Genomic DNA, 17,882 nt, shown 5'->3' on the forward strand with positions numbered 1-17,882 from the left:
CAGAAAACACACCACACCCCCCCAAAAACCCTTTTCCTGTCTGGATTTTTCTCACATTTAATAAAACATCAAGAAAATCGCTTTTGAAAACCACGTTCCTCCCCTTCTCTTCACCCGCAATTCATCTCCAGGGCTTTAAACATGGTAATAGATGAAGAGGGAGACAAATCCCCAGCTCCCAGAAAACCACCTTGGTTCAGTTTTCCAACCTGGAAGCAGCTGCAAACAGGCTGCAAAGGGGAGATAGCAGCACGCTGCATCACTGCCCTCACACCAGGCTGTGGGTACAGCATCTCCTCCAGCCTCCCCAAGCACCCACCAGCCTTCAGGACATGAGGTGGTGCCATAAAGGAGTTCCCTGCTCCCAGAATCCATCCTTCCATTCGCTTTTTGCCTTCGTTATCAATATCCATGGGGAAAAGTGACCCCAACAAACGAAATGCTGCGAATTACATCAGAATAGTTAAAACTAAGAACATAAAACTCTAAATTTAACAGCAGCATTTTGTGATTTCACTCTTTTTTTCCCCTCCCAAAGTCATCTCCAAAGAGGAATTAAAGGATCCCTTGAAAACAATCCCTTAGCTTAGACCTTTGCTGCAAGTCAAGGAGGGGGTTTTATCCCCTTTAAAACCATAGCAAAACATGGCCCTTGCTGGAGTCCCAGAGCTGCTGGGGGAGGATGGAATTCAGAGCACATCCCGATGGATCATACCTTTTCTTTTTTAGGATACGCCACTTGCATGCAGGATCCCAAGTTTCCTTCTCAACGTCTTATTGGGGTTTAGCCACTGTAACAAATGGTTAATTGCAAGCAGTCATCCGGGTGGGTGAGGGTATTTCCAGCTGATTAAAAGCCTGGATGAGGCTAAAACTATAGGAAAAAGTGGGATTCAAGGTAAAAACCTTGAGTGTGTGCGCACCAGAGTGCAGAGGGGATGCATCCTCCTGGAAAGAAAGAGTGGATTTGGGGAATTGGGGTGAAATGAATCCTGACTCCACACACACCCCCAGATCCCTTTGCCACAACCCCATCCCAGACTCCATGCTCTTTGCCAGTCATGGGGGGATGCAAACTGGACCACAGTGGGGATTCATTGACATTGATGCCTCCAGCCCAAGACGGGATTGATGGAATGGGGAAAGGGGAAGAACCAGAACCCAGCCCCTGAACCCCCTTTATCTGACCACAACAGGCAGCCTCCCAGCCCGGTGCTGAGGAGGGGGTGACCACAGTTGCTCATCTGGCCTCATTTAGGGTAATTCCTTTCAATGGCTAAAAGCACAAACTCCACCTCTTGAGCCCATAGATTTATATGGAACAGCTGAAGGATCCTCTGAGGTGCTTTGTGGGCTCCCACCCTCCCAGGAAGCTGGAGTAGCATTCCCTTTTTTTCTTTAATTCCTTTTTTTTCTTTTTTTTTTTAACTACTTTATTTAATTTTATTTTTAACTTTTTTGTTTGCTTGTTTTGTTGGTTTTTTTGCCTTTTTTGGGGTTCCAAGATTTTTCTTTAGGGATACCTCCACAGCTCCCTTTTTTAGGGAGATACCGAGTTCCAAAAAGACCCATAACTCCCAAGCAACCCTTGCCCATTCTCTTCTATTGACTACACGTAAACACGGTAAATGAAAGGCCTTTAGTGACACTTAATCCCTCACCCCCCTCCCAACCTCAAACCCCCCTCAGGCCCCGGGAGGGGGTTAGGCTGCTTTTTGCTTCCCAGTTTGCTGCTTTACCAGCCCCTTCCCTGCGATCTAATTTATCATTAACACCCTGACACTAAACCAAATACACGCAGCTCAGCTCCCCCCACACCTTGCTGTGAGGCTCTGGATTTGCTCCTTCCCCCCCCGACTTCAGTTTGGGGATGAACCAGTCACAAACAGGAGTTGGAGATGGGATGCAACCCCCCCCCTCCAATCAGGTCCCTGCAGGTAATTAGCATCATTATTAAATTACCTTCTTTAAAAGCTAATAATAATAATAAGAGCAGGGTCATTTGGCTGTGATTAGAGCGGGGTCGTTGCCTCCTGCTCCGGTTGCTCCCAGGCTTTGCCTCTCCCAATAGTCAATTTTATTGCAATGGGGATTCATTTCCATGTGGATTCCTTCCTTCCCTGCCAGAAAGGAGGAAAGGGAGGGGAAAACTGTAAAGAGGTGCTCTGCAGATCGATAGTGATGGGATTTGGGTGTCAGGGAGTCTCAAGGGGGTTTTACCTGCAGCACCAAGGGCATCAGATGGTTATTGTGGCCATCAAATAACACCTAATGAGGTCCTGACTGCGGGTGCGTTTTGATGCTCTTCCCATTCTTCCTGCTTTAGAGAGAGAATCTTCCCAGCTGTGTGCTTCCCAGGTTGGGATTTCAACTCGTAGCCAACAAAACGGACTTTAAGGCCCTTTCAACACGTTGCACTGATAAAAACCCACTTCTAGTCTTCAGGTTGCTCACTGTGATTGACTCTGGGGTTTGCGTTGGGGTCTGGCTCTACCAGTGCTGCTTCAAGGGGATCTTCCACTCCTTGGGTGTGTTTTCCTTTGGCAGGGATTTAAAACTCTATCTGTGCTCCTGCCATAAGGGGCACTACCTCCTGAGGCCCTCAAAATAGAAACACATGTTTGGGGAGCAGTCTCTGGCCTACAAATTAGGGGGAAAAGCGATCGATTTTCCATTAAATGTTGAGGGGAAAATGTTGTTTTCAGGCAAAATTTGCCCACGGAAACACCCCCACCCCCCAAGCAGCTGAGCACATGTGTGTGCAATCACATGTGATGGGCACACGCGTGTTGCTGCGCACAGATGTAGGGCATGGAGCTGTGTGGGACAAGGATGCGGCCACGAACACACAGGGACACGCTCACACACGCAAAACACGCCTGGGAGCAGGAGCCACGCATCCATGTGGGATAAGGGACACAGGAGAGGGCCAGGATCCCAGGACAGGGGATCCAGGACTAGGATCATGGATGGGGGCAAGTGGAGGAGCACATGTTCCAAACCACATGCTCCAGATGTGCACGGCCACAGCTGGATGCGGACCAGCAGCACACGCTGCCTCCACAGCACACAAGCACATGCATGCACACACCCACATTCAAACACACGTGTTCGGGGTGCACAAACACACACCCCCTTAAAGCAAGCACTCCCCAAGGGCACCCACACCTTGCACACACATGGGTGCACACCAGTCGTGTCCCCCCCCAAAGAAAAGACCCAAATATCAGCCAGTTCTGTAAAAAAAAAGAAACAACAAAAAAAGGTATTTATTTCTCAGCCTAGATTCCATATTGCACGCAGGAATTAACACTTTCATCGTCATATACTTACAACAACTTCAAATAAATAAAGGTACAGTAAATCTAAGCAGAAATCCCAATCCATGGCTGGAAAAGGCTCTTTTCCTCCCCTGGGTGGTTGTATTGAAACGCATGGTTTAGGACAACGGCAGCATCGGCCGCTGGATGAGCCCAGCCAGGGGAAATACTCCCCCCCCCCAACACACATACAGCACCCCTCAAAAAGGGATGATGCCGGGGGGGCAGAAGCATCCCTGGATCCAAGGGGGGTGGTCCATCAGAGAAGCACCCACAAACTGAAGGACAGTTTTAAACCGAGAAGAGGGGGGGCAATATTGAATCCAGCAAGGCAAAGAGAGAGCAAAGATCCCTGAACCCCCCCATCCCGAAAAGAAACCCTCACAAACCAGGATTACAAAGCACCACAACCGTATCCAAGCTGAGACATTCTCTTTTCCTGAGTCTAAAGCTGCGTTTTTAAAAGCAGCACCCTTTCATAAAAGTTTTATTTTATTTAATGTATATTTTTTTTACAAGATACTTTCGGTTTTCTCCTCCCGACACAAACGTTTTTATGGGGGCAAAAAAACAAAAAAAAAAAAAGGAAAATCAATTAAAATCACAAAAATCGATATTTTTTCCGCTTCTTTTGCACCCGTTTGGAGCTAAAACAACGCAGTAACCTCCTTAGAAAGGTGCCTTTATACCCTTTATGCTGTCCTGGCCGTGCGAGTCGATCTTTTAGCTCAAAACCAGAACTAGTTTGTATCGCCCGAACCTCGAGCTCGCTGTGTCCCGCGGAGGAATTGCTTCTTCCCCCCATCTAGCGCTTGGTTTGTTCAGTTTTGATGTCAAAATGGGCAATTTCTGACAATAATTTGAGGTTTCCTTTCTTTTTCATTTAAATTTGAATTCTATTCACTTTCAATGCAAGGCCACCCCCACCCTCCAGTTTCCTACTAGAGGATCGCTAGGAAGCTGGCTTTTCTGTTTTGAAATCTCTTAATTCCCTTTAAAACAGGTTTAAAAACAACCAGGGGGATTATAATTATGGTTAATATTAATAATTATTACTCTTTGCTGGGAATGGGATGGTTCTGCTGCTTGAGGAGCCATTTAAAGGTGGGGGGGTGGCAAGTTTTGAGGTATTTTATATTGTTATTCACAGCCCTGCTACAGCACCCCCCCCTCCCCGCATTATATACAGATCCCTGCACCTACCCCCAGCTCGGCACATCAATACCAACGGCTTGATCCACGTGTGTCCCCCCCCCCCCCAATATCGTGTATGAATTAATCGCCGTGGTTTCCATACACCCACACGGCCATAGGCAAATATACACTGAGATAAATAGCCAGGGATCCGCACATGCGGAGGGAAACCACCCCCCCCCCCCTTCCATGCGCGCTTCCCGAGGGGTTTATATCCCTTAACAAAAAGAATTCCTGAGTTATTTGGTTGTTGCAGATGGAGCGGCGGAGTCTGGGGGTTGCTGCTTTCATATATATATATACACATATATATACATACGTTTATATGCATGTATATATATATATCAGCATTCATTCCCTGCGCGGATCCCGGGGTTTCCTGCCCGCGGAGCGCGGCCGCCGCTTTGTGCGCTCACGGCTCCCTCCCGCAATTGCGTTTAAATGCTATTTTAGTTCCTTTTCCGTCTTTCTTTTTCCTAGAAAATACATTTTTTAACCCGATCCGGATTTAGGGCAGTCGCGGGCCGGGAGCGAGCGATCGTGATCGGGGGTTAACACGGCAAACGGGAGCGTTACTTACTCCCCCCATCTCCATACCCCCTTCCTAAGTTGGGGGGTGAACCCGAGGTAAGACACCCCCCTCTCCCCGATTTGCCTTATTCATGGGTGAATAACTTCCCAAAATCGGCTTTTCTCCACAGCCCCCCCCGCCCCCCAGGATTGGGGGTTTTGGGGTGATTTTTTTGGTGAGCATCCTCGGCGATAAAACCTGAATATTTGGGGGGAGCCGAACCCCCTTTTCTACATGGGAGAAGGGGGGGGGGTGAGGGTGGCGATAAACCAAAACCCGCAGTTAACCAAAAAAAAAGCCTCTAAAAACCCAAGTCAAACAAACATCGCTTTCAACAATTCCCGTCTCCAAGAAAAACAGCGATTCACAGAGACAAAACACGCTTTGACCTCAAAAATGTCTTTTTCCTCTCACCTATCCCCCCCTTTATTTTTTTACCCATTGATAGAATTAAACCAAAAAACAACCAAATCAAGCCGGGCCAGGCCCGATCGGGATCTTTCCTATTGAATCCTGCCATGATTCTCTTTGGCCTCCTCTTTCCCTTCCAGCAAAAGACGCTGAGAAAAGGGAATTTTATCATTATTATTATTATTATTATTGTGGTTAATTATAGTTTTCGGGGAGCCAAGTTTTGGAGGGAAACAATAGAAATTCCCGAGCGGACGTTAAGAGATTCCCGGCCGTGGGCTGCGAATATTTTCTGTTGCAAAGAACGGAGGGAAAAATAACCCACATCCCCCTCAATAAAATATAAAAGAAGGGAAAAAAGGGAAACCCCCACACACCAGCTTTGATTTCCCAAACCAGAGCGGACTTCAGAGAGCCCGTAGGGCTTTGATGCCAAAGCGGGGTGGAAATCACATCAGGAATAGTCAAAAGGGCCTGTTACAAAGCCACTGGTTCGCAAGGAAAGTTAAACTGGGATATGGTTTCCTCCGCGGAGGAGACGCATTCCCCCCGCATTCCTCCCCGCATTCCGCTCCGGAGCTCGGCCGGGATCAAGTTGTCCATCTGTCCCTTCCTGCCAATGCTCCGGATCCGGTTTCTTGGGGGGGGGGAAGGTTTTCCAAACGCTGCCCTCGGGCTACCGAGGCTGAAACCCTGTAAAACCTCCCTTTTCCTGCTCAGTTTTCACCCTTAATTTTCCTTTCTTTTCTCTAACATAGGCGCAGCAGTTTCAAATCACTTCCTCTCCAAGAATCCTGGTTTAACAAACTGAATTTCCTGCTCTATTCCTTGTTTTTCCCCCCCAACCTTCCCGTCTCTCAAACAGACAGAAATCATCATCGCCCCGTTGTAACGCCGCGATTTGGAATCGCTGCTCCCGATTTCCCTGGACTATCCCAAGCGGACGCCGGTGCCTGTGCTCGGGGCCACCGTTACTGCCCTCAGTTTGTCGTTATTAATAGTTTAATCCAATGCATTTTTCTGCAGGAAAAGGGAGAAATTGGATCTTTTCTCTCCCGGGTTTAACCGGGCGGCCTCTTCCTCCGCTCTCAGCTCCGCGGTTCATCCCAAATCCCTTCGACGGGGATACCCCCCACCCCCGAGAGGATGGAGAAGGGAAGTGCGGGGGGGGGGGGGGGCATCGCCACCCCCGAGGTTTTAGCTTCATCCTTAAAGGAAACCAACACCGGACCCCGGCACTCACACGGCCACAAAAATATCGCATCTCCCATACGACGAGAGCGGGGCCCCCCGAAACGCTCTCGCACCCTGCGGCCCCTTCCCCCGGTTCCTCGGGACCCCCGCTCCCGGGGCTCGGTGGGACGAGGGGCCCGCTCGCAAACACCCCCCGGCCCGGACCCCTTTCCCAGGTACCCCCCCCCACCGCTTTCCTCTCTTGCCCGTTAACCTTTCCTCCGGGCCGGGCGCTGTCCTTAGAGATCCTCCAAGCTACAGCCCCGGAACTTGAGGCTGGGGGGCACGGGAATGGCGTTGCCCCCCAAGTGCCAGCTCCACAGCGGGTGAGTTTTGGAGAGAGCCCAAGAGTTTTTGCCCCCCAGGGAAGAGGCAGGACACAAGTCCCCATCTTCCCCCACGACCAAGGAGGGAATACAAGGGAAGTTGCCCATGAGGCTGAAGGAATTCCGAGGCGGGGCCGGCCCGGCGTTGCCGAGGCGTTTGCAAGGAGCGTTTCCCTTCCTGGAGTTCCTCCGCGGAGCCTTCCGTGCCCCCCCCTTGGCGGAGCCCCGTTGCCTCTCCCCGCCGGTGCCTCGGGCAGGGCGGCTGCGTTTGCCGCTCCCCTCCGCTCCGCTGCCCCTCGCAACCCGGTTCCCCGGGGCGCCGGGGCTCCCGGGCCGTTTGCAGCCGGTGGGGGGGAGCTCTGCAGCTCTGCCGGGCTCCGGCCTCCCGCCCTGCCGCAAACTTTTCCCGTCCAGGTTGAAGCCTTTGGCGTAACACCACAGCTTGGACTGCCGGATCAGCCGGTCGAAGTGCTCCCGACGGGGCTCCCCCCCATCCCCGGGGGGCACCGGGGCGGACCCCCCCGCCAGCTCCGGTACCGAGGCCGGGGCCGGCTCCGGGGCAGGCTCTCTCCCGGGTAAAGCTCCGCTTGGCCGCTCCGCCTGCTCACCGGGGCCTAACGAGGCTCCATTGTTCGAGGCATCTTTGTGCAAATCCTCCCCTTTGGCGCAGGGCTCCGCATCCCCAAAGCCTCCCTCCTTTTGTTGCGGATCCCCCCCAGGGGTGCTGCTCGGGGAGGGAGGGGGGGAGGAGGAGGAGGAGGAGATGGAAGAGAAGGAGGAGGAGGAAGGGGAGGCCTCCTGCTTTGCGTACAGCTCCGGCTGGGCCCCCGAGCCCAGGGCTGCAGCCGGGCTTAAACTTTCCAAAGTTGATGCTCGCAAAGTCCTGGCCCAGAGCTGCTGCGAGAGGAAGAGGAGGCCGGGGTCAGGCCGCAGCGCTTTGCCCGCTCCGGGGAGAGGGGGCTCCACGGGGCGCTCCTCGCCCAAGGGCTCCCGGGGGGGCTGCGTTGGGAAGCGCGGCAGAGCCGCCTGCCTGTACCGGGTGCTCTGCACCGAGTCCCCGCTGCACAGCGAGCTGCTCTCCGACTCCGAGGAGCTGCCTTCCTCGCTGCTGCACGAGCTGTCCCCTTCCTCCTCCTCCTCCTCTTCTTCCTCCTCCTCCTCCTCCTCTTCCGACGAGTCGCTGGAGGTGGCGGGGCTGGACCCGCCGAAGTCCAGGCTGGAATCTGAGTCGCTGGAGTAACCGGCGGAGGTTCCCTGCCGCTTGGAACCGGGGAAAGCGGCGGAACGGCCTTTCCCGGGGGCTGCGGGACCCCCACCAGCCGGGAAGAGCCGCTCTGCGCAGCAGGGTCCCCGCTTGCGCTGGGCGGGGGGCGCAGGGGGGGGCGCAGAGGTGGGGGGAAGCCGCGCCAGGGCTCGGGGGCAGCTGGGCAGGACCCCGGCAAAGAGCCCCCCGGCCCGGCCCGCCAGCCCGCAGCTCCGGCGGCCCCGGGGGGGCTCCTCGCCGGCGGGGAGGGTCCGGTGGAAGGGCTGCGGCAGCAGCGGGGCTGGGGCCGAAAGGGCGCAGCAGCCCCCGGCTCTGCAGGGCGGCAGCAGCGGGGGCCGGGGGCAGGGGAAGAGCCCCCCCGGGGCCGGCAGCAGCAGCTGCTCCCTCCTCTTGCTCTTCCTTTTCCTCTTCCTCCTCCGCGGGCCGAGGCTCTTGCAGGAGGTGCAGAGAGCCTCCAGGTCCGCCTTGGAGATGAGCGAGCATTTCACGGCGCGGGTGGGCACGGAGTTGATGGCTTTGAGGGTCCGGAGCTCCTTGAGATCGCAGCGTCGGCTCTTGATCTTTAAGGTTTCCATCTTCTTGCTGATGGTGGTCCTGGGGATATCCTTAAACAGGTCGCTGAGGACCTGGGCCAAAGCAAACATCTGGGTGCCATTGATCTGTAAGTATCCCAAGTTTATCCCTTCGATTTCTTGATAGCCGGCATGAAAATCCCCCGGCCTGGCTTCCCCATTGTAATCCATGGTGGCTGGAACAATTCCGAAGGTCCCTTCGCAGGTCAGGAACATTTTGCAAGGAGCATTTACTTTGTCTCTTTCAAAGGGGGCATTGAAAATAAGGACATATTTGTTTCCACTCCCTGATCACACACATCCCTACCCCTCGCCAGAGGTAGGGGGGGCGAGGGGGGTGGTGGAAATAAAAGCCGAAGCAGTCGATCTCCCTTTCAAACGCTCCAGTCAATGGGTTGCAACATCTTCCGAACACCCAGTTCCTCCGCCTGCACCGGGGCTCGACTCCTCGTCTTCCCCCTCCCCAGCCAAAAACAGAAAGGAAGAAAAAGAAAGAAGTCAAACATTTTGTATGTGTCCTGTGTGTCCCCCGCTTCCCGGCCGGCTCCCACCCGCGGCCGCGCACCCCACCTTCCCCTGCAGAAATAATTGGGGAAGGGGGGGAAAGAATCAACAAGCGCAGCCCCCCCTGCGCTGTGCAACCCCCCTGAGGTGCTTAAGCAAACAAAGCTCCCGCTGGGGGGGGGGGATATCGAAGCGGGGGGGACCCCCGGGGCTCTGCGCGGTTCCCACCTTCCCCGCGCTCCGCACTCGCGGCCCCGCCGCCGGTACCGTATATTCTAAGGGAACACCCCGCCGGGCCGGCCCCGCCACCCGCCACCCGATTGGGCGTTCCGGGCCCGTGATGTCATAAACCCCAACATTTCACACGCACACCCCCCCCCCCCCAACGCGCAAAACCTGCGCAAACCCCGCGCAGCCCCGCTCCCGGCCGTGCCCGCCGATCCCGACCCCGCGCACACAATGGAAGACGCCTCCTTGGCTTCTTCCCCCCCCCCCCCCCTTTTAAAATATATATATATTAAAATTTACTCTTTCGGCTGTATTTCGAGGTGACGGCTGCGCGGGTGCCTCCGCTTTGTTTCCGCGGTTTTGCTGGGGTTTTTTTTATTTCCACGTAGGGTTTTACGAGCCGTTGCTGCGCCTTCCCAAATCTGCCCCGATTCCTCTGGGATGGGTGTGTGTACGTATAGATTTAATAAAGCGTAAAAGATCCGGCTCTAAGCGAGTTGTTCACAACGATTGACTCCGCAACAATTCATCCTTCAACCTTCAATGCTTATTAATTGCCCATTGCTGTATTTATTAGCTGGCATGAGCGGGGTATCCACAATAACATCGGTAGCATGTGCGAATAAAAGCAACGCGAAGATATTTACGTTCCTTTTTACTCACACACGTTCTTTATTCACTCCGTATCTTTTTTCTTCCAAACTATTTCCTTAAAAAGAAAAACAATTAAAAAAAAGAAAATTAAGGAAAATTATTATTATTAATAACAATAAAAATCCTTTTGCATGGATTTGCGCTGCTTAACTTTATTTCAAACTTTAAGCCCCAAGATTTCGATTCCTTCGGTGGTTGCTGCCTCGCTCCCGCCCTCCCAAACCAGCCGCTGTTTTCCCAAAAGCAGAGCTGCGGATTTCCTTCTCCAAAGTGGGGGGGGGAAAGGGGGAAAAAGCCACCCCCCCCCTCCCCTTTCCCCTCCTTTCGCCCTCACCCGGCCCGGAGCTCCATTGTCCCGGCCCCTCGATTGCTTTCTAAACCTGGAGCTCCTTGAGCGCAGGGAGCGGAGCGGTGGAGGCCGGGCCGAGGGGTTTCAGTCGCTGCTCAGGGGGCTAATTTTGGGGAAACAGTTACCTCGGAAACCTTTCGGGGGGGAGGGAAGGGAAGGGGAAGCTCCTCCGTGCACGCTGCGCCCTTCCTCGCAAAGCCTCCTCTGCCTCCCCTGTTGAGAAGTCGCTTCCAGCCCTTCTCCTCCTTCTCTTCCTTGCGGTTCGGATGGCAAAAATCGGGGTAATTTGATAATAATAATTTGTTAAACTCGAGGTACAAATCAACCGCAAACGATCCCGATTTAGAAACAATCCCGGAGGAGGAGGAGGAGGAGGAGGAGGAAGCGCATTCCTGAGTATGCCTGTAAAAAAAAAATTCAAACTCGCTCCACCATCGCCTTTAATTCAGAGCCGAGATCACCTGATTTGCTTTTACCTTGGATGGGAGGAGAACCCCCGACGCCAACATGGGTGCTGCTTGGGGCGGGGGGGGGGGTGGAAATCACTGCCAGGGCTCCCTCCTCCCCAACACCCATGGGTGCACCTCGCCTCCAATGCGTGGCCTTGCTGCTGAAAGAGAATCCCCCTTTTTATTTCCCTGCGTTAAAACCCACCACATTTCACCCCCGTTTTCCATAAGCGAGAGTTTCCTGTGAGTAAAGGTCTCCCGGCCAACACAAACACCAAATTCCTCTTTGTTTGGGCAGAGGGGAGGGGGAAAAACTTCGCTCTGGACGGAAAGTGGCCGGTTAGGGGATACTGCAGCTCCTGCGAGGGACCACAGAAAGTCCTGCTTGCAGCCAGCCTGGAGCTTCCCTTCGCAAATATAGGGAAGATCCTGGGTATTTTTCTTTCCACATAAAGCCAGAGCCATTTTACCTATAGGCTGAGCTTTGCTCCGTGCCAGACTGGAGGAGGGGAGCGAGGGGCCGGACCTGGCCTGGAATATCCCCAGCCGATGGGGCTGATGCAGTTCAAGGATTGGGAAAGGGGGAGCTGGTGGAGAAAATGCAAACCCCAGCAGCACAAGAAGCAATTCTGATCACTTGTAGGGCTTTTGGGGGGTGGGGGGGGCTGGAGCCCCCCAAGTGCAGCTGGGAAGCAGGGCTTGGAGGCCACATGCAGGCGAGTGTATGGAGACGTCATTTCCCAGGAAAGGGCCAGCTATAGGAGCATAAATCGGCAATATTTTGGCTATGGGTGAAGTTCAGCGGAGGGGGTGTGTGCCTTGATGTCTCTATATGGCCCCAGACAGCCTGACATGGGCCTAGAGATACTTTACAAACCTGTGTACATATATAAATACCCATAAACATATATATATATGCACCCATATGTTATATATATGCACCCATATATATAAATGGGGAGGGTACTCTCAGCCAGGGTGGTGGTTCAGGAGCAAATGTATGTTGGACACATCATCAGCCCCCTGTTTCTGCTGTCCTTGCTATGTCCCCTGTTGCCCACACCTTTCCATGGGGCTGGGGACAATGTCCCTTCTCCAGCCACTCCACGTGTGTATGGATAAATGAGCTGCTCCATCTGCAGTGCACAGGGGCTTTTACACCTCTCCTATCTGTCATTAGGGTGGCTGCAGGCCTGGTGTGGTAATGGCCATGGAACAGGCTGCTCCATGGGTCCCACATGTGGGCTGGGGGCTGTGTTGGGGGAGAATGGGGCTGCTCTGGGCCTCGGTGGGGCTGCTCTGGGAAATGGGCACAGCCAGGAGAGCTGGCAGCATCCGAATCGGTGCATCTGTTCGTCATCTGTGCATCTATACATCTATGTATCTGTGTATCTATATCTGTAGAGCTATACATCTGTGTACCTGTACATCTGTAAACCTGTGTATCTGTGATTTGAGTATCTGTACACTTGTATATCCATGTATCTGTTATTCTATTGGTGTATCTGCATATCTATATATATGTATCTATGTATATCTGTAGGTTTGTGTATTTTTATAACTGTATATCTGTGTATTTTAATATTTATATATCTATATATATGGGTATTTCTCTATTTGTGTATTTTTAGATCTGTGAATCTCTCTATGTATCTGCATATCTGTACATTTGTATAACTGAGTATCTGTGTATTTGTATATCTATGTGTCTGTGTATATGTATATCTGTGTATTTGTATAGCTGTGGATCTATCTATCTATCTATCATCTATCATCTATTATCTATCTATGTATCTGTGTATCTATCTATTTGCCCCTCAGCCCAGCTACTCCTCCCAAGGGCACAGAGGGGGTTCCAACCCCCCCAGGTGAGAGGACAAGAACCATGGGGGGAATCCCCATGGGAATCTTCACCCACGAGGCACCCCCAGGAGATTCCTCCCTCATACCTGTCCGGGCTGGTTGTTTCTGCAGGAAGCATAGAAGTCAGCAGGGTGGAGCTTCCCATGGGATTTCCACGTTGGTTTCTGGGTGCCTTGTTCTGTGTGATGTGGTGCAAGGACCTCAGTGCTTGGGGAGGGAAAAACCATCCCCAGAACCCCCCATAGGTTTGGGCTGAGCTATTTGGAGGTAGCTTTTGGGGGTAGGGTTCCCTGTGTGGGCTGTGCTGGGTGTACATGGAGGGGGGTTGCTCTGACAGGCCAAATCCCAGGGGCATCTCTGCAGGTCCAACATCACTGGCAGGGAGCAAGTGAGGGGGATCCTGTTGGAAAAGCAGGTTCCAGCAGGAAAAGATGGGAGATGCTGCTGGTGGGAGCTGGGGTGAGGACAGAGAGTGGGCAGGGAATGGGCAGGCAGGGATTTGCAGCAGCACTTTGGGAGGATACGTCAGATTTCCCATGGAATAAAAGTGATCAGAAATGAGTATTACCCAAAATCCCCCCAAATGAGGTGGCCAAAATGATGCCGAGACCCTTCCATGCACAGATCCCTAAAGCAAGGAGCAGAGTAGACCCCATTCAGGAAATGCTCCCACACAGCACTTCCCACCTAGAAACCTTCATGGAGAGGCTGCAATTTCCCACTTCCCTCCTGTTACAGAGCCAGGATGGGTCCAGTGCTCCCACTGGGATGGAAAAACCAGAGTTGAGAGGTGTTTTCAAGGGAAAATACAGAAATCCTGATTTTTTTCCCCTTTAGTTTCAAGCACTTGATAACAGACCTGCAGGCAGCCCAGCACCAGGCACCACTTACAACCCCGAATATTTGGCTCTGAGGCCATTCCTCCTGACAGGCACTTAAACTGTCCAGCATGAAAATATTCCTACAAATCACTCGGTGCACTGGATTTTTACACATCCCAGGGACATTTTCCAGGCTGCTGGAAGGAGCTGGAGAAGAAGATCCAAGCCCCATCACCCCAGCCTGCAGGATGGATAGGTTAGGGGGGGGAATAACCCCTCCTTCATCTTGGGCTGGTGGGTGCCTTTGTGATGCTCGCCCTGCTTTGGAACCAACCTTCCTGTTGCCAGCAGCCCAGGACTGCTAAAATGCTCTCAGAGGCACTGAAAGGCAGAGAAAGTACCTTTCATTCACACAGGATGGGTTATATTCAGGTTTTCTCCCTTGTTTTTCAAGGTATCTTTCTTATTTGTCAAGATTTTGCTCTTATTCAATATTCCTCTCTTATTTTTCCATATTTCCCTCTAATTCATTGAGAAGTCTCCCTGATTTTTCAAGATTTCTCTCATTTTCCAGGATTTCTTCCTTATTTTTCAAGATTTTTGTCATTTCCTAAGATTTCCTTCTAATTTTCATGATTTCTCTCTTATCTTCTAGTATTCATCTAATTTTCAAAGATTCCTTCCTTATTTCTTGCTATTTCTCTCTCATTTTCCAAGCTCTCTCTCATTTTTCAGGTTTTATTTCTTATTCTTCAAGTTTTCGCTCTTATTTTTCAATATTTCTTTTTTATTTTTCACAATGTCTCTTACATTTTTCAGGGTTTCTTATTTTAAAAGATTTATTTCTTATTTGCCAGCATTTCTCTCTTATATTTCAAGATTTCTTCTTTTCCAGAGTTTCATATTCTTCAACATTTCTCTCTTATTTTTCCAAGTTCCTCTCTTATTTTCCCAATACTTCTTATTTTCCAATATTTCTTATTTCCCAATATTTCTTTCTTATTTTCCCAGATTTATCTCTTATTTCTCAACATGCCACTTTTATTTTCCATGCTTTCCTCCTCTCTTCTCCATCCCCACTTTGTGCGTTAGCACTCAATGCAACCCCCGAAAAACCCCCTCTCTGCTCTCAACCTAAACTCCAAGCACATTGATTCACCAATAAACAGGATTTTAATAAATCCCACTGCTCCTAAATGAATATTTGGATCTATGGACTCAATTCTCCTATTGAGAGGAGGAAAACCAGGGGCTGAGGACACAGCAGCGAGCGGAGCTGTGCAGGGCCGGGTTGGCATCGTTTGCAGTGGGATGCACTGATATTAGTAGATATTTGATTCTTTTCAGATTCCTTTTTCTTTAGGTGCTCCCCCCACCCCGTGCAAACAAAAGCTGCATTTAGTGACAATTTATAAAGAGGCAAATCCCCCTCCTCTCCCTTTTGTTTCAAAATACAAAGACAGAAAAGTGGGGTTAGTTTGAAAATAGGCTCAGGCAGGGGCCAGCCCTGCTGCCGGTCCCTTCTCCCACCGAAACAACACAGGTTTGGGAGGAAAATAACACAAAAAAGGGAATAAACCCCATTGAAACGTGTGCGATCTGATGTAAAATGCGGGGTTAAAACCCCGGAGAGGCCTCAGAAGCTTGCACCTGAGCAAATGGTGCTGCTTTAGACCATGTATCAAACACTTCGAGCCTTGCTTGGGATAAAACTGAGAGGTTTGGGATAAAATTGGGAGATGTGGGATAAACCTGGGTGATTTAAGGCAAAGCCAAGGGAGGTTCTAAGAGGAGATCCTGAAAGGATGGAGAAACGAGCAGTTCGGAGCTTCTTTCCCTGCTGTGGGAGGAGGTTCCCAGCTTAGGGAATTTCCTTCCACCGCCTTCAGCATCCTAAGGTCCCTGCGTTCAACTTCCCGCTTTATTTCTATCTTTCTTCCTAAAGAGCCTTTCACCATCCTCTGACAAAGAAACCACATTCTTCCCGGGAGCAGCTGAAGGAAATTATACAGTAATAAACACCACCAACGGGGAGGAAAAATAAAGGTTGGTTTGTTTTCCTAAGCAAACACAGCGAAATACTTCCAAGAGGGATTCTCCTCCTGGAGGAATCCTTGCGGAAAGGCTTGGGGGAGGCTCCTGCTAACGCCAGTGACTTGGAGGGATGCGACGGGAGGCTGGAAAGGGAGAACCTCCATTTCCTGATGTCTTCAATGAGCCTGGTTTATCCCTGCTTATTTAAAGGCTGATTTTTTCCTGCCACTGAGAGAAGTGTTTGTCTTTAAAACAACCCCCGGGAAAAAACACAAGGCACTTGGGAGAAGGAGGAAAAATGAGGTTGGAGATGGGAGATTTCATGCCTCAACCTTAAAGCCAGCTGAGAATTTGCATTATTCTTCTGTCGCCTTTTGATGTTTCCCATATAACATCGGGATTTGGTTGTTTCCCCTCGTCTTGCTTCAGCCAGGCTCGTCCTCCCTTTAAACCACGACTGATGAAGCGCTGCGCAGATTTGTTAGTGATAAACCCGAAACATCTTCTCTTTCACAAGTTTGATCTGAAGAAATCTCCATCGGGGGTTGGTTTCTTTTCCCCTTTTAGCCCAGTTTGAACAGTCCCTGCTTAGGTCCAAGCCATTGATGCACTAAAGCAGGATTCTGCTCACTACTTCAGCTTAGAACTAAAAGAATGCTGGAAAACATTACTGTGGCTAAGATAAGCTCAAATCAAAACCCTTCCTTGCCATTCACTGAGTGCTGGTATCAGAAATGCAAGGCAACGCAAGAAAGCCACAATCTTTCAGTCTTTGTAAGACAGAGAATGGGTTTGATATCTCCTTTTCCCTCGAGGAATTTATGTTCTTTGGGCAACATTTATCGATTCTTATTTAAATCGCACTCGTACCTACAAACTCTTATTCCTTCACCTGAAAGTGTGCGATTTGAAGCAGTTTGGGTTTAAAATTCCTCTGCAACAGATAAAACACCCTCAGAGTTTTATTCAAACTGGCTAAAGTTTTATGTTGGCAAACTTTAAAAGGAAAAAGAAAAAACACAAAAACAACGAAAAACCACAACCTTTTTGGGGGTGTTTTTTGTTATTTTTTAATTATTTTTTTTTTTACCTTTTACAAAGTATTTCTCCTGCCTGTTATTGATTGACAAGTTTATTATTATTATGAATGGATTCTCCCATTTCCCAGTCCTCTTCAAGGCCTGATGTGGATTGAGAGCCTGACCAGTTGCTTATTGACCCATGATGGCGATACAATGACCCCGCTGCCCCCAGCCTGACCCTGGGACCCCCAAGGACCCAGCCCAGCAGCCCAGGGCTCAGATATGCAAAGTTGGAGCTTTATGAGCGTTGGGGAGGGGAAGGGGGGAGGTTGCAAAGTGGGCGAGGGTTTCATTAACAGAAATGTGTTTATTGTAAATAAAAAAGGCAAAGGGGCTGTTTCAAGGAGCGCGTCCTAAAGGGATGCAGCTCCCTCTGGATGGGGAGCGCTGGAAGCCTTTTTATCCCAGCACACGCCTAATTGGTGGCAATAAAAGCCGAGTTTCCTCGCTGCCTGGGTGATATTCCCTAAGCATGGCTCCGTTTGGAAAAGTTGCTGGATTCGTTCCAGTTTGAAGCAGCAACCTCCTTTAAGGGAGGAAAACAGGGATCACCCCCTTGGAGCATCCCCCTGTGTGGCATGGGAGGCATCCCCCCCTTCTTGTGCTTCTACAATGAGAAGAAGCGAGGCCTTGGTGAATGTCACCAGCAGGGATGAGTGAAGCGGAGAAGGTTAGAGTGGATATCAATGTTAATATTCACCCATTGCCTTTCTACCCACTGAGTGGGGAAATGAAGGGGGAAAACATCTCCTCCCAGCCCCAAAACGTGCTTCCTCCTCTCTGTTACTCTACAGGGCTTGCAAATAATCCTTTGTGAGGGGTGAGAGGTGGTATGTGGCCCCGAAAGTGTGGGTGTTGTGAAGCAGCCCTTCATTGCAGAGAGTAAGGGGATCCGTTCCCCTCCCTCCCTCGTTTAATGGAGATACAGTTGTTTAAATGATTTCCCTCTTCCCAAAACAAATGCAGGAGAAAGAGAGCTCGTTTTTTATCCTAATTGATGGATCGTT

The 17,882-nt window shown here is 50.9% G+C and overlaps 1 protein-coding gene and 1 long non-coding RNA gene across 4 annotated transcripts; one reads left to right on the plus strand and one right to left on the minus strand.

Annotated features, from left to right (window-relative positions):
• Nucleotides 1–6,916: 6,916 nt before the first annotated feature.
• On the minus strand, nt 6,917–10,045 carry EPOP (elongin BC and polycomb repressive complex 2 associated protein). Of its 2 annotated transcripts, none has more exons than XM_061361001.1 (2): nt 9,924–10,045; nt 6,917–9,350 (listed from the first exon to the last, which is right to left on the minus strand). In XM_061361001.1, exon 2 carries the CDS (start codon nt 9,105–9,107, stop codon nt 6,969–6,971), a length of 2,139 nt encoding a protein of 712 aa, XP_061216985.1. In that variant the 5' UTR covers nt 9,108–9,350; nt 9,924–10,045; the 3' UTR covers nt 6,917–6,968. The 2 variants fall into 2 exon arrangements, with proteins under 2 accessions (XP_061216985.1, XP_061216984.1); XM_061361000.1 differs by lacking the exon at nt 9,924–10,045 and adding an exon at nt 9,624–9,673.
• LOC133216363 (uncharacterized) lies at nt 6,958–10,269 on the plus strand. 2 transcript variants are annotated; one of them, XR_009726628.1, is made up of 3 exons: nt 6,958–7,055; nt 8,887–8,980; nt 10,013–10,269. It is a non-coding gene; the product is annotated as an uncharacterized LOC133216363 (long non-coding RNA). The 2 variants fall into 2 exon arrangements; XR_009726629.1 differs by lacking the exon at nt 6,958–7,055 and having other exon boundaries at nt 8,842–8,980.
• The last annotated feature ends 7,613 nt before the right edge of the window (nt 10,270–17,882 follow it).

The sequence above is a fragment of the Neopsephotus bourkii genome, unplaced genomic scaffold (genome assembly GCF_033783945.1).
Source record: "Neopsephotus bourkii isolate Nb327-2 ecotype Australia unplaced genomic scaffold, CSIRO-AGI_Nbou_v1 NB_1044, whole genome shotgun sequence".
NCBI classification, from domain to species: Eukaryota; Metazoa; Chordata; class Aves; order Psittaciformes; family Psittacidae; genus Neopsephotus; species Neopsephotus bourkii.

Coding starts and splice junctions, on each gene's coding strand:
- EPOP (XM_061361001.1), bottom strand. CDS start 9,107: ATGTTCCTGACCTGCGAAGGGACCTTCGGAATTGTTCCAGCCACCATG.